Genomic DNA, 14,533 nt, shown 5'->3' on the forward strand with positions numbered 1-14,533 from the left:
CTTAACCAGCCTCATAAAGACATATTTCAGATCGGCAAACTACAGTCTTTTATGTTAATAAGTTCCATTAATTCCTACTATGTTTGCTTCCGTTTTCTCTCCCCGCCTCCCCGCCTCCCCGCCTCCCCGCCTCCCTGAAACAGTTGCAGTGAGCTGATGACAAATAGCTGCTTTCAGTCCATTTGGCGGTGAGCAAGGGTCGAACTCCCTTTGTTCTCCTCTCCTCCGCCACAGAGGCTTCTTTCATGCCCATGCCTTGCTGAAATATGGCCAGCAGCAGCATCATCACAGCCTCCTCGCTGACACAGCAGGCTGATGAAGGGCTGACGCTCAGTACAGTAAGCCACAGCAGCACTGAGTCACACTTACTTACAAGCTGGGCCATGCGCTGAATACGGCGTACATACATACACCATGAAATCACACAACATGGACCAAAACTTAGATGTTTTTGCCGCACAACGCGTCATAAGGCATGTGGCCATTTCTGAGAATAGCCAAGTGTGTCGCCGCAGTTGCATCAGCCTCCATTGTCTCAGGCAAGTGCATGGTGCCACAACGGCCCGACATGGAGGAACCTTACTTGTAGGTGCTCTACCGGGCTGTCGCACAGCTCCTGTTCATCACTGAGCTCTATGTCTGAGGGCTCCTGGAGCGGAAACACACACATGCTACAACGCACCGTTCATGTAGTTCCCTCTGGGGGAAGCTGGAATGGAATCTATACTGTACATTACAGCATGGTTTTACAAGTCTGTCCTTAAAACAATATTTTTGCAGTGCGTCTTCAGCATAAAAAGATCAGACATGTTAACACACACCCTGAAACAGTTGATGATCTACATGATAAGGAGATGAATTGAAAGGAAACCTATCAGTTCTAAGACTTCAAACAAAAGAAAAGGGATATGGTAGCACTGCTGTGAGAGTTAGAAAGACTAAGTTTACAAGACTTCCAGTAAACTTGAGTAGGAAGAGAAAGTCTGTTTTTCTATTGCACATCATCTAGCTCCTCCCCCACCTGCTCCATATCACCCAGTGTGATGGGCTGGGTCTGGTAGCGGGCGTTGGACCTGCGCTGCCGTGTGTCCCCTCTGGTGCGGGTCACCCTGCTGGGAGGCTGGGCCAGCCGGTTGAACAGCGCCATCTTCTCCGCCAGGCTGAGGGTGCAGAGGTCAGGCTCCTCCTGACCCTGACCCTGACCCTGGCTCTGGCTCTGGCCCTTCACCTCCGTTGGGGAGACCTGCTTGGCGCGCTGGGCCTCCTGGGCGTCCTGGATCTGCCGGGCCTCCCGCGCCTGCTCCCGGGCCGCGGCGCTCTGTTGCGACGACGCCTGCAGGCTGAGAAGGGAGGGGGGGTGGGGGGGTGGATGACACCCAGAGACAGAGGAGGAGGAAAAGAGAGGGAGAGGAGACTTCTGGTAAACATGGAAGCAGCACATGCAAGCTAGCAAGTGGCATGCTACAGGCAGACAGCAATGTGGAGCTGTGTGCATCTGAAATCAAAAAGATACAAAATGCAGGCTGAACAATGTGATCATTATGGTATCAAATAAAAAGAAAAGTTAAAATGGTTGTTAGACATGCAGTGTGAGCCATGCCCACTACAAACAAAAGGGGTTGATAAAGTAAATCCCTATAGCCTTCTGAGCCATTCAATAAAACCTCATATAGATGTACAAATCATGTAGTTTCCTCCAATCACACAGGAGGGCACCAAAACGTCAAAAAACATTAAGCGTCACTACGTGCAAATCCACCAAGGACTTACATCCATTATATCCTCCAGGGTAAAACCCACTAACACCATCAAACACACAGACTATTTTAAAGTTGCTTCAGTTGCCACTCTGAGATGACAACGGTGTACGGTGTTCATGCCATCGTGTTAGTCACTTGGGGCCGGCGTGAGCCTTCATACCCATGCACACGCGTGTGCCGTGTACCTGTATGGCGGCAGAGTGCTGCAGACTAGGGTAGGGCTAGGCACGCGTGCTACAGCAGTGTGAACAGTCACTGCTTGTGGCACGGGAGTGGGGACACTACAGAGTGTAGTCAAGGACAGGGACACAGTCACACACATGGGTGACAGAGGAAACACACAGGTGACAGAGAAGGAAAGAACCAGATCACTCCCAGGTGATAAAAAAGGGGTTATTCAAACTATAGGAGGGGAATATCTAGTATGTTGAGGGATAGACAGTGGGTGTATCAATGCAATCACTGAGGGCCTTGGAACATCTGAATGCCTAATACTCCAGGCTATACCAATGTTTAAAAGCATCAAGGAGGGAGGATGGAGGATCAATCCAAAATTTAATTTCATGGAGAATTTTGCACAGAAATGAAATTTCAGTTCACTTCCAGAACGGAAAAGGTGATGGATTAGGTTTCAGGCTGAGAAAATGTTGCTGGAGCTTACAGCTTTAAGTTTTATGTTTCTGAAGAACTTGAGGTGTGCTGGATTTAACTTTACAAGCTTCAAATGGAGTTACTTGAAAAGAATGTGTCAGATAAGATAAATCAAGATCTTAAAATGTGCAGTATTTTGCTAAGGTTTGAGGGTTTGGAGTAGAGACTTACGTGGCGGCGATGACCACCTCCTCGGTGGTGACTGGCTGGGTTCTGGATCGGTCCTGGGTGCGTCTCAGCCGCCTCTCCACCGCTGCGTTCCTCGACCGCGGTTTAGGGGCTCCGCCATCGATGCTCTTCTCCAACTCCTGGGTGGGAATGGCGGGGCAGATAAGGAAAATCATTATGGATAAAAGTCTAACTTTTTTATATTTCTCCTCACTGCAAGCCAGGTGGGATATCCCAGAGTGGAGTTTACTCAAGTGTTGTGGAGTTGGAGCAGAAGTGACACACAGTTAAAACACAGGGCTTTAATAGACTTCAACAAAGGATTATTTGCATTGAAAGCAAGAGTGGATTGATGACTGAATAGGGCTACCAGAGTAGATTAAGGTAATATATGGCTAAACAAATTTGCATAACACTGACTGACCAAAGACAGATGATGATTGAGTGGGTTAAGATAATCTCTGTATGACAATGTGCAATTAAAGTATAGTAACTGCAGTATTCAGCGCCTTAAGCACAAGCAACTGAGACTACAGTGCATGTTTGGGGTGAATTCCACAGATGTGGATTGAAATGTGCTGCATTAAAACGCTTGTTCCAGTGGAATTATCTGTCTCGTCTGATTCATGTCTGTGATGAAACCGAGTCAAGAGTATTTCCAAGAGTCCGGCTTCGAAAGCCTCATCGTGAGGAGAGGACAGACAGAGGCATCCAAATGGAAAATTAGACACGGTGTCAATGTCTGTGTCCCTGATTGGAAGCACATTTCTCCGTGCTCGCTGTTCAATACCAGCATGTAATCCGCAGACATATGTGCAGAGTCAAAGAGGAGGAATGTTCGCTCACTGTGTGTATAAAAGGTCAAAAGAAAATGGCAGGACAAACAGGCAGGCGTTGAACTTTACCCTGAAGAGAGAGCGTTTGGCTGCTACACTCAGCTTGGCCCGATCATCCAGCTTCTCTTCATCGGCTACAGAGGGAGAGACAGAGAGGGCACAAAGACGTTGGAAACACTGGATGATTTCCTCTCCAAAGCACACGACTAAAACCAAGAAGCGCAAAATAATCTAGAAAAAAACGGAATAACATACTCTGTCTTAGAATGTAAGTTTGGAGTTGAGGAAAAGCTTACTGAATGATCTGTCCATCACAAATAAGGCCAATATTACTTGTTTACAATTAAGGAGCAATATGTATGTGTATGCATATAGTATAGAAAACAGAAAACTTTGTATTAGGTGTATCTCAGTCTTTTCAGTTTAGTGTTGATGTCTAAAAAATGAAAAAGCCTTAGGGGAAAAGCTGTTTTTCAAGAAATTCAAAAGGTAGAAAATCCAATATGGTGTGCAATAATAGTCCTAGAGCAAGGTCAGCTAGATATTTGCACCAAATTTCATGGCGATCACATTTACAGTGTGGAGATATGGTTTGTTAAAATAGTTTTTTTGACCTGTAATTGTAGCACCCCCCTTGGGCCAACCACTATAATTTTACAAATGCAGAAAGGCAGTGGTGAGATGCATCATTCCTCCAAGTTTCATCAAAATTGGACCTGTAGTGTCCCGAGATATCGCACGTTATGGACTATCAATTGGAATACAATAAGTGTTTTTCTTCTCTAAACAACAGTGCAATGGTGTAATGTACTTAAATGTTTTTGTTTACGTTCGTCATTACCATCTGGCTTTATACCTGGGAGCAAAGATAAACCGCGTCTCAACACTTGACTGGCGTCATTGGGAAGACTGTGCAGAGCTAGACAGGTGTGAGAGGCATGGCTACACACACACACACACGCTCTGCAAGACACATGACATGACATCACCAAACAACTATTCCCTTTGACTGACGCCGCTGTGCTGAGCTCTCCTCCCTCTCACTGTAGTCAGAATAAAAAGCGTCCCGGGTGAACGTCTGCTTATAAGAAGCAGATGAGCTGGTTCTGCCCTCGCTGGAGCTGCTGTGCTGTTATGCTACTGTGAGCACCAGTAATGACTCTATAAACCCCACTTCAAAATGTTGTGCTTTCCTATTAAAAAATAAGACCTTGCACAAAGAGGTTTGAGTCGCGTTGCCTCCACCCTCTTGTCTATTCTTGGGGCTTTCATATAAACCCACTGGAAAGTCGCATTTTATTTATTTGCGTTCAGCCTCACGGCAATTTTTAAACCCTAGATAACCACGTCCTTCATGTTGTTTTCATTGGCAGATAAATAAATTAAAAAGGAATTCTTGTACTTGAGTATATTGGCCATATTCACAGACTGGGTGTGGTAACAGCATTGTTTGGTTAAGTAACAGTATTTGGCTGCTGAATGATAATACCAGCCCTCCTACACTGAAACACTGCAAAGATTAAGTTTAGTTCAAATGTAAAGCAATTCAGCTGATGCAAATACTGAATTGGATGCTTACATCAGCATCATTAACGCTGCCCATCCCAAACTAAAGGACTGATGAAATTCAATTTGCTTAGATCACTGCAGTGATATGCACATTATCTGCACTGTGTGTCCAGTCTGTTTGGGCAACAATCTCACCCTTTAGAGCACCGACATACACTGTAAATGTTTGCTTTTGATAGCAAGTCAATCTAGTAAGATTTAAAATGTACCATATGTATTGAAAGCTGAAGCTAAAAACATAGTCCCCATGTGACAGAAATATTCACAGTGCTGCAAATGTGCCATCATACATTATGCAACTGGTTAGTCTCAGCCAAGCAATCTGACTGGTCAAAGGCGTGTCCCAACTGTGCTCATAGTTCCCATAAAGCTTTACTGGTTGCTATGCCAACTCTTGCGACAAGAAGGGAGCTAGTTATTGGTCTTTAATTTCTCTTGATGTATGCACACGTGTTTGTAGAAAACCTTCTAGTCAGCACACATGTTGGTAACTCTGCTCTGCCTCATACCTGGCCACATTACAGTTCCTGGCCATCGTAACAGTAAAGAATGCCCTCTTGGTTACTGTTAAGTGCTCTTCTTGTTTATTATATAAGCTCTCATTTTGCCTGGTAGCGCAATTATTTATAATATTTTATGAGTGCAATACCTCACGGATGTTTTTAACGGTGTTCATAAACAAGTATGACTGCATTCCACCCATTTATGAGAATACATTAAATCATTAATGTTCCGAACAGTGTTACAGATAGCTGTGAGAACCAAATTCTACCCTCAGGTCTAAAACACACAAATCTTTGTCAAGACATGTTCAAAGCACTACTTACCTTCAGTGCTGGCAAACTCTGAACTCACACAGGACCTTCAGAGGCAGAGAAAGAAAGAGACAATCAGCATAAGTTACTGATATCCATGCAACAACCAAAAGGTGATCGGTGGTTCAGGTGATCAGTGGGAAAGGAGAGAGAGGACTACGCACAGAGCCGGTGAGGAGACTGAGTGAAAAGGAGCAGAGCAGAGGTATGTTGCTAATGTGACGGCGTGCGTTAGGGGAAGAAATTAAGGGGAAACCGAGTCTGGCAGAGCGGACTAAGCTGGAGAATTAGACGGCATTACAGAAGTCTGTGCGGTTCCATGGTCTCAGAGAGTGAACACCAACAAAGGCCGATTCATGCTTCCCTGGTACGGTCACATGTGATGGCCGCTGCCAAGGCCCAATCAGCGGGACCTTTGGCCTTTAAGCTGCCCTGTTAGACTGACTGAGGGACAAAATCAAGGTGGAAGTCTAGGGGAAAGTGAGTGAGAGTGCGCGTTTGCATGTATGTGTATGTGTGTGTGTGTGTGTTCCCTCTTATGGCATTCATCAGATTATGGATTTACCACATACTACAGAATTATTTACAGTACACTAGGTTAATAGTTGATTAGGTTACTGATTATTGATCGGCTTAGTTCAGCAAAACCGGATCAGAATTTAACATTTTTCCCCTTTATAAAACAATATGACACAGAGCAAACATTATGTAATGATTTTCTTTTACGTGCATGATCATATGGACATTTTCCCGGCCTTCTTCGCTCTCTATGCAAACACAGCCATGCATACTTGAGTCCAGTGCAGTACCTATCAGTCTCCTGGCGCTCAGCAGAGGTGATGGGCTGCGTCCTAAACCTCTCTGAGGTCTTTCTACTCTCCCCGGGACAGATATACTGCCTGGGCCTGCGCCCCCTGTCCCTCTCCCCTCTCCAAGGGGCCTCGTAGCCCACGGGCACCCTGTCCACCTCAACCTCGCTGGAGGGCCACCCAGCAGAGGGACCAAGGTGGGCAGACAGATACCCAAAGGAAAGAGAAAATACAGTGTGGTAAGGGAGAGATAGAAAGGGAGTAGCAAAAATGGAATTGTTTAAAAACAGAGGCGTGGGTTAGATTTTGAACGTTCTGTACAGCAACCACACCCCTGGTTTTTAAATCGAGTATGTGAGCAAGGCTATGTCATGCTAATTTATTAGTGGTTAGAGCACAGATTATTCTGGTAGATTGGGCACGCACAAACAGTTTGACTGGCCCCAGATGTGGACCAAACAAGACACAGTGCCAATAAGCTACAAGGAATCATAGGAAGCTTACTGTTATGCGATTAATGCATGAGTACCATTTCTACAGATTAGAAATAGTGCAATAGCATCATTGTAGGCTGAGGTTATTATCACCCTAGACTTAGTTGTTTGTTAGTCATTCATTAGCCAGGCGATGTTAGGTAACAAGCATCAGTGCGAGCTCCAGAGCAGCCAGCCAGCGGGCAGCACCAGTGCAGCGTTTTACTGTACCACCTACAGCTCAGGCCTGCGGCCGGTCGGGGGGGTGGTGGTGCTCTCCAGGTAGGAATGTCTGAGCTGGGCCACGGAGATCCGGGGGTCCTGCTGACTCTCTCCGTTACTGAACTCCTGTTTGCACATCTGGACACCGTCACCCTCCCGGACCTCTCGGGGGTCCTGGGTCTGGTGGTGCGGGTGCCTTTGACTGGGCCCTCGCGGAGCCCCGCTCTCTGACATGGAGCGACTCAAGGCTGCGCTGGAGCTGGAACTTTCCGGCATCGCTGTATGTGGCACCGGCGCTTTGGGCTGAATGTGGGTGGCGGCCGGGCCTCTGTGGATGTAGATGGCGTTCTCCCGCTCCCTGGCTCTGCTCTCGGCTGCCTGCAGGCGGGAGATGTGCTCTGCGTGTCTGGGTGCTTCTGCTGCATCTTCCCACCTGTGCCTGCCTCTGCCTCCATGGCCTCCTCTCGTGGGGTCGTCTGCCTCCACCTCTCTGGCCTGGCCGAGGCTTTGAGCCCTGGGTGCCCCCTGCTCCTCTTCCCCCCTGCCCCTCCGCGGGTCCTCGGTGCTCCTCTCCCTGCGGCGGATCTCTGAAGGCAGCACCGCTTTCCTGCTCTTCAGAAGGCCCTCCGTCTTCACGTCCTGGGCCTCTTCCTCCTCTTCCTCCTGGGGCTGTTGCTGCTGCAGGGCCCTGGAAGTGGGCCCAGAGGCCATGGACAGATAACTGGGGTAACCGCCGCCTTCCTGGCTTTCAGGTGGCCCAGATCGGGTGAGCTGGGGCTGGGGGTGGGAGTAGGCTAGCTGAGCGTCTGTGTGGTAGCGCGTAGAAGTCTGGGACTGGGGTTGGAGGTGTCTGCGGTACACCGGAACTTCTGTTACATTTCCCAGCTCTGGGCTCCTCTGGTGGCCCTCCTCCCTGGCAAGCCTCTCCCTAACTCTGATTCTTCAGGGAAAGAGAGGGCCGGTTAACATTTGTAGCACAAGCGCACACACACACACACCCTCGCATCATTTACAACTGTAAAAAGCTGCTGCCACTCAATATGCACATCTCTTTATCTGTACATAATCAAAAGGAAGATTATCAGCGCCTTGGTTAAAAAAAAGGAGCCGACAAAGCACTGCACTCAATTCCTGCTCTAATCTACATGATTTTTTGTATGAAGGCTTGTCAGCATGAAGACAGAAAGGGATTTTTTCCTTTGTTTAATATAGCATCTACCTCATCTTCTTCTTGCTACGTTAGCAGAGAGAGTGACAGAGAAAGAAATAGAGAAGGACAGAGAGAGTGTGAGAGAGAACAAAAGAGAAAGGGATACAAAAAGGTGCTTACTGTAAGCAAAGCACACTAAATCCATAGTCATCGATATAAAACCAGAGTTACTCTGGGAAACGAAACTATACTGCGACATCACTGCCATCTATCTTATCCTGCGTTGCTTTTGTCTGATGCATTTTTTCTATATAGTTCCTCAAACATTCGTTTCCACGTGGGGATTAAACTGAACACAGCAACATGTCCATGACACATGATGTTATGGTGCGCACCCAAGGGAACTGGGGCTTATGATGACTGATGATGATGAGGTGATGTCAGGTGACTCAATACTCAAAAGCAGGGGTTCTTAAACTTTTTTAATCAGCTTTGGACCCAAACTGAGTAAATGTTTCGCCCTACAACGAGAGATCATTAAAAGATGCTAGTACTGGTTGTCTTCTAGGGAACCATTTTGGGTCCTGCCCCATAGTTTAAGAAGCACTGCTGATAAGGGTCGATGAGTTATGGGTAGTCCAGATGAATGGGAGGATGGCGGGTGATTAGGGGGGGTCAGACACAACCACCCCAGCCTGGGTGTACCTCGATGGCCAGTTGATAAGGGAGTGGGTGTCGCCCTCAGCATCGGTCTGGAGGAACCAATCGCTGCTCTGTTTCGCCCCCGCACTGCACCAATGAAAGCCCGGTGGGAGACAGCATGTGAGAGAGCGGGTGGGTGGGCAATAGTCTAGACTCAATGCTCACTCGTCTTCTTGGAGCACACACGCAGACAAGCACACACCATTGACTTCACATCGAGCTTGACCAGAGTGAGAATGGGCTTGGCGAGGAGCCGGATCCTACTTCGAATGCATGTTCAACTCCCCGGGGAGCCGTTTTATTGTTATTCTGGTATTGGGAGAAGCGTCATGCGCCATAAAATATGAACAATGGACCTCCCTTGTAACGTTTGTTGAAATGAACTGCAATGGCTATAAAATGCAATGACCCCTATGTTATATCAGAACGCACATGGCTACATACTGGTGTATAGACAAATGTGTACAACTGATGAAACACTAAAAGTCAACTATGCATCAGTGAGTCCAGAGAAAAGCTTCACTGAAGTCAGTCCTGACTGTAACTAAGGCCTTATCTACTGGAGCAGATATTCAGAGGAAATGCCATCTCCCTCCACCAGAGCCAACAGGCAGGTGAGTCATGCTGGCCCTCTGATGTTGAATAAAGACAAATAGCCGGAGCCATTTCATTTAGCGCAGGCCCGAGCTAAACAGGGAACACGCCCCACTCAGAAATACACAAAGGGAACTCATGATGCAAAGAGAGAGAGAGAGAGAGAATGCCAAATATAAGACTTTTTAAAACCTTTTTAAGGCTGCCTGGAATTGAATTTAAGAGCAATTTAAAAACCAAAACAGAAACAAAACCAGCATATTTCCGATTGAACATCTAATGAAATTTCTGAGACTAAACAGGCTGTATAAGAAAAACAGGAAATTAATTGTTAAAGGAGAACAGCCCATTTACTGCTGTCTGTCTAGTTTACCTTTCCCCAATCATTTTGCAGTGCATGTCGTATGTAATGTAGATTTTTTAAACATTTACTCATTTACATTTATGGTGTCAAACCTAGCTCAATTAGCAGCTGTTAATAACATTTTAATACTTTATAAAGCCTTAGATTTTAGCTAATTTAGTTTAAGTCTTCTTCCCAGACTTTTTAAGGACATGCGGATACCCTGGAAAGACAAACAGAGGGTAAAGGGGAAGGTCTCTGTAACTCTGTGTAAGTCTTTCCCCTCGGGCCTCGCCGGTCTTGATCAGGCCCAGCTGTGGGTCACGGTTCTGACCGTGGAGTCACACTGAGCCGCCCTGTAACACAACACCCGCCCCCCCGCCACAAACACACACACACACACCGGCCAAGTTTTGAAACCCGAGAGAGGGGGGACGGAGGAAGAGAGAGAGGGGGAGATACAGACAGAAACAGAGACAGATAGAGAATGACGGCCTGGTAGGGTGTGGAGCCGGAGCATGCGTCTCCAACTGTTCACTTAGCAACAGCAGACTGCAGCGCTGCAGCCTGGCCCAGACCCGGGCTGGGCTGGGCTGGCTATTACATCAAAACTGAGCAGGACAGGATTATAATATGGGTGTATAACGGTGTGTGAGTATATACACAGAATGTACCATGCATTAGGGACATCTTCCTGATGTTGAGTTGCAGCCCCTTTTGCACAATCCACATCTTAAATTGTCTCAATTGTCTCATTCCTCTCTTTATCTACACCTCCTTTGTGATTGGTTTAGATTTAATAAGGGAAATCAATAAGGGATAAAGGCTTTTACCTGGATTCACCTCATCATTGTACTTCATGGAAAGAGTGGGTGTCCCTAATATTTTGTACAGTCAGTGTATCTTTTTCTGTGATGTGCATATGATCCTCAAAGGAGCAATTCTCTTTCAGGTCAGAGGTCAGAGTGCAGGCTCAGCTACAGAGCAGCAACCCTAACCCTATATAACCAAGTGTTTATCTCCATCTTTAAACGCCATCCTGGCATCTTGTGAATAACATCTAAAAAGGTACAATTTTGCAATACACTAACTGTGTAAAGATGGTTTACTCTGTCATCCAAGCAGCCCTCAAAATAAAATCCCTTCCAATCAAAATGACAACAGCTTGGCCAATGACTTAAGCTTTGGGAATTACACATTACAGCAATTTGCTGTTCTAAACAAAGCCACCTGAAACCTCTGGAACAGAAACACAAAGACACACATGAACAGACATTTTGTATTAATCTGTGTGCAGTGTGTTCAGTGGGCCCAGCTGTGGGTCTCAGTCAGACTTGGTCTGAGTTCAAAGATCATTCCAGAACAAGCTCAGGTTGCCTGACCCGGTATGAAGCCGCACTCCTGCCAAGAGGACGACCTTGGACATGAACTGAGAAAAGGGACAGAGACAGAGATGGAGGGAGGGAGAGGCAGCCTGATGGATAATGCTGTCACAGCTAGTCCATCTAACGGAGGGAATGATAAAGCAGTGTTCTGTCCCAAATGGTAACCCTCCATTGTGTATACAGGTCTGAGGGGAAGCTGGGATCTGGGGTTTAGAGCAGGTACGGCATCAAAAACACTGAGAGAAGTGGAAGGACTTAAAAGCTAATCTATTTTGGGCAATTTTGCAATGCCTTTCCAATATATTTATGAAAGAGATAAGAGAGAGACAACTGAGGGGATAAAGACAGATTAAGAAATTTGAGGCCAGAGAAAAACAAGCATCAGGACCACTCACCCCTGTCTGCTGAGGATGCTGTGGGCCTGCTGCTCGATGAACAGGTCCCCAGGAGACGTTCCATGTTTAGGTGAGGGGAGGGACGGGTGCCTGCTCAGCTTGGGCGAGCTGGGTGGCACTCCTGTGACTGCATAGTCTTTAGCGGGCGCCCTGGAGGATGAAGACAGCGATGTCACGTCCATGTAGGAGGAGGAGGACGGTGGCTCAGGAGGGACAGCCCTCTCCTGCAGAGCCCTGCGCTGGTTCTCCAGGTTCATCAGCCTCTCCCTCTCTGTGAAGGAGTCCACCCTGGAGCGGCCCGGCTCGTAGTCGGGGTCGGGGTGGCTGTGCTGGGACGCCGTGCGGCTCGTCCTGGGGCTCGTGACGGAAGTGTTGGCGTCTCTCCCTTCCTCCCCCACAGACTCCGCCCTGCCGCGCCTCTCCGATGCGTCCGACTCCTTCCGGCCACGAGCGTAGCGCGAGGAAACGTCCGCGTCCGGCTCCTGGTCCAAAGAGATGCCGTAGCGCTCGGCCAGCTGCCGGCGCCGCTCCGCCTTGTAGCGGGCGATGCGCTCGGCCTTGGACTCCAGCTCCGGCGCGTCGGTGGGGGAGCCCGAGCTGTAGACGGGCTCGGTGTGGACGGAGGACTGAGGCTCGGGTCGGCACCGGGCTCTGGACTGACGCTCTGGAGCGCTCAGCTGCAAGTCTGGGCTTTCCAAGCCCTCCAAGCCATACCGCTGGACTGTAACTACAGGCCAGAGAGAGAGACAGTTACTTCCACAGAGTGAAACAATCTATTCTATTCTCTATGTGTGTGTGTGTGTTTTGGGTAAGCCTGTACGATTATCTTGGCCAAAACTACACACACAATACATTATCTCGATAGTTATTAATAAGATGAAAACCTTAACAGTACTGTAATATGCCATCAATTACTTAAAAACCAATTTATCATATCAATCACAAGTAATAAAAATTAGTGGCGGTAGGGTTAGGGTTAGGGTTAGAACGCGATATATAGTAATATATATTGTCCCATCCCTAATTTTGGGTAAATGACTTGATGTGAAGTGTTTATATCCATGTCCATCTACCTATAAAAGCTTTCTCCATTTATGTCTGTGCTGTAACACTAATGTAAGCCTGTACTGTACTGTCTCACCACCACAGGGCTCACAGGGGTCGGAGGCCCTCGTGTAGCGCGGTGTGTCCTCCTCCAGAAGCCGGTTGGCCACCAAGCTGGGCAACAGAGACGGGTGGACCTCACCCTCTATTCCCTCCAGCCGCCGGGCGATACGCTCCTTCCTATACACACACACACACACACACAGGACAGACAGGAGAAGAAGTGGTCAAGAAGTGGTCAACCTCAGACATGTTATTATCCTCCACAACATTATCATTATCAAAAAAAATACATCATCATCTTCTCACCTGTTCATCTCCCAATCACTTGCGCTTGTAGTAATGCCTTCAAATCGCTTCCTCAATTCAGAGACTAAAAGAAGAAACAAAAGAAGACATGACAAAGCTGTTAGAGCTCAACAAACAGAAAACAAATGCATCTGTCTTCGCGTTGCTGGCTTGTAAAAATGTGACAACCGCGACTGTGTTCCTGCCAAGACAGTGATAAATAGTTACGGACATTCATGGGTAAGATCTTGGTAACAACTTTTTTGTTTGGAATCTTTTTAATCAAGAAATGTATTGTCTATTATTTAAAGTCTTCATGTAAGATGAATAGAAAACAAGTCTGACCACACTGCAGAGCATAGGAACTTTAGAAATTATACAAAAAAACCCTCAAAAGCATCGTACAATATGGGGCGAAAAGTTATGTTTACATTATTGAAAAAATACAAAGAACAGTTTATATGGACATGTGGATTGCCTACTGCCATTACGACTAGAGTATAGTGATGTACTATAATACTGTCTGAACCGGACTGAGCTGAATAACTCCTCTACAATAGAAGAATCCTCTCCATTAGTGAGGTTACGCAACACACACAAGTCTGTTCCACTGGGTTTACAGCCCTGCAAAACATGCTCTACAATGCCCAATTCTCCTTTCAATCTGATCCAAATCAATTTCACAGAAGATTTAGAGACTTCTACACTACAGCTAAGATCATTCCTGCTCCATGCCCAACCCACAGTATGGATTTAGTGGTCTGGACATGTCAATAACAACTCAACGAGTGGCCTTCAGGGCCTTAAACAGCTCATCAAGTCATTGTATTCACCATCCAGTGGGACTTCACAAACAGACCCAAGGACCTCTAACAGACTGTATGTCTTTACTGGACTTGTGTTTTGGATGAAATGGAGACTGCATGAGAAAATGGAGATTGCAGCACTTGATATTATACGATATGTGCGGATTGTGCTGTTAGAAAAACTAGTTTTAGCCAAATCTGGACACGAATCCACCTGGCAAAGAGGCTGCTGTTGCACAATAGCAAAACAGAGAGCTTACCCCCCAACCTCCCCAAACCCTGGGAAAGTGGACATTGCGAGGGTCGTTTGCAAGCAAGCAGAAATCAAAAACCCTTACTCACCTTTGGGGAGATTGGCCAAGAGACTGACATCTATATCCTTGGTGCTTTTGGCTGGGTCGTCTTTTTCGTCAAATGAGAACTCTTTCTGGAAGCTGAGGGGTGCAGGAAAAATACCATACTG

At 46.9% G+C, this 14,533-nt stretch overlaps 1 protein-coding gene across 1 annotated transcript in view; it reads right to left on the reverse strand.

The window, feature by feature from the left end:
• svila (supervillin a) overlaps window positions 1-14,533 on the reverse strand; it is a 48,468-nt gene that overhangs the window by 28,907 nt on the left and 5,028 nt on the right. Inside the window, exons 3-15 of the mRNA XM_071896956.2 lie at window positions 14,413-14,504; window positions 13,286-13,349; window positions 13,014-13,156; window positions 12,288-12,599; window positions 11,873-12,251; window positions 9,159-9,242; window positions 7,320-8,243; window positions 6,609-6,758; window positions 5,812-5,846; window positions 3,485-3,549; window positions 2,583-2,719; window positions 1,946-2,041; window positions 1,022-1,340 (exon numbers count right to left, since the gene is read on the reverse strand). Of these exons, the coding sequence (XP_071753057.2) occupies window positions 1,022-1,340; window positions 1,946-2,041; window positions 2,583-2,719; window positions 3,485-3,549; window positions 5,812-5,846; window positions 6,609-6,758; window positions 7,320-8,243; window positions 9,159-9,242; window positions 11,873-12,251; window positions 12,288-12,599; window positions 13,014-13,156; window positions 13,286-13,349; window positions 14,413-14,504 (2,800 nt within the window). The remainder of the gene's footprint in view (window positions 1-1,021; window positions 1,341-1,945; window positions 2,042-2,582; window positions 2,720-3,484; window positions 3,550-5,811; window positions 5,847-6,608; window positions 6,759-7,319; window positions 8,244-9,158; window positions 9,243-11,872; window positions 12,252-12,287; window positions 12,600-13,013; window positions 13,157-13,285; window positions 13,350-14,412; window positions 14,505-14,533) is intronic.

Source organism: Centroberyx gerrardi, chromosome 22, assembly GCF_048128805.1.
Source record: "Centroberyx gerrardi isolate f3 chromosome 22, fCenGer3.hap1.cur.20231027, whole genome shotgun sequence".
Taxonomy (NCBI): domain Eukaryota; kingdom Metazoa; phylum Chordata; class Actinopteri; order Beryciformes; family Berycidae; genus Centroberyx; species Centroberyx gerrardi.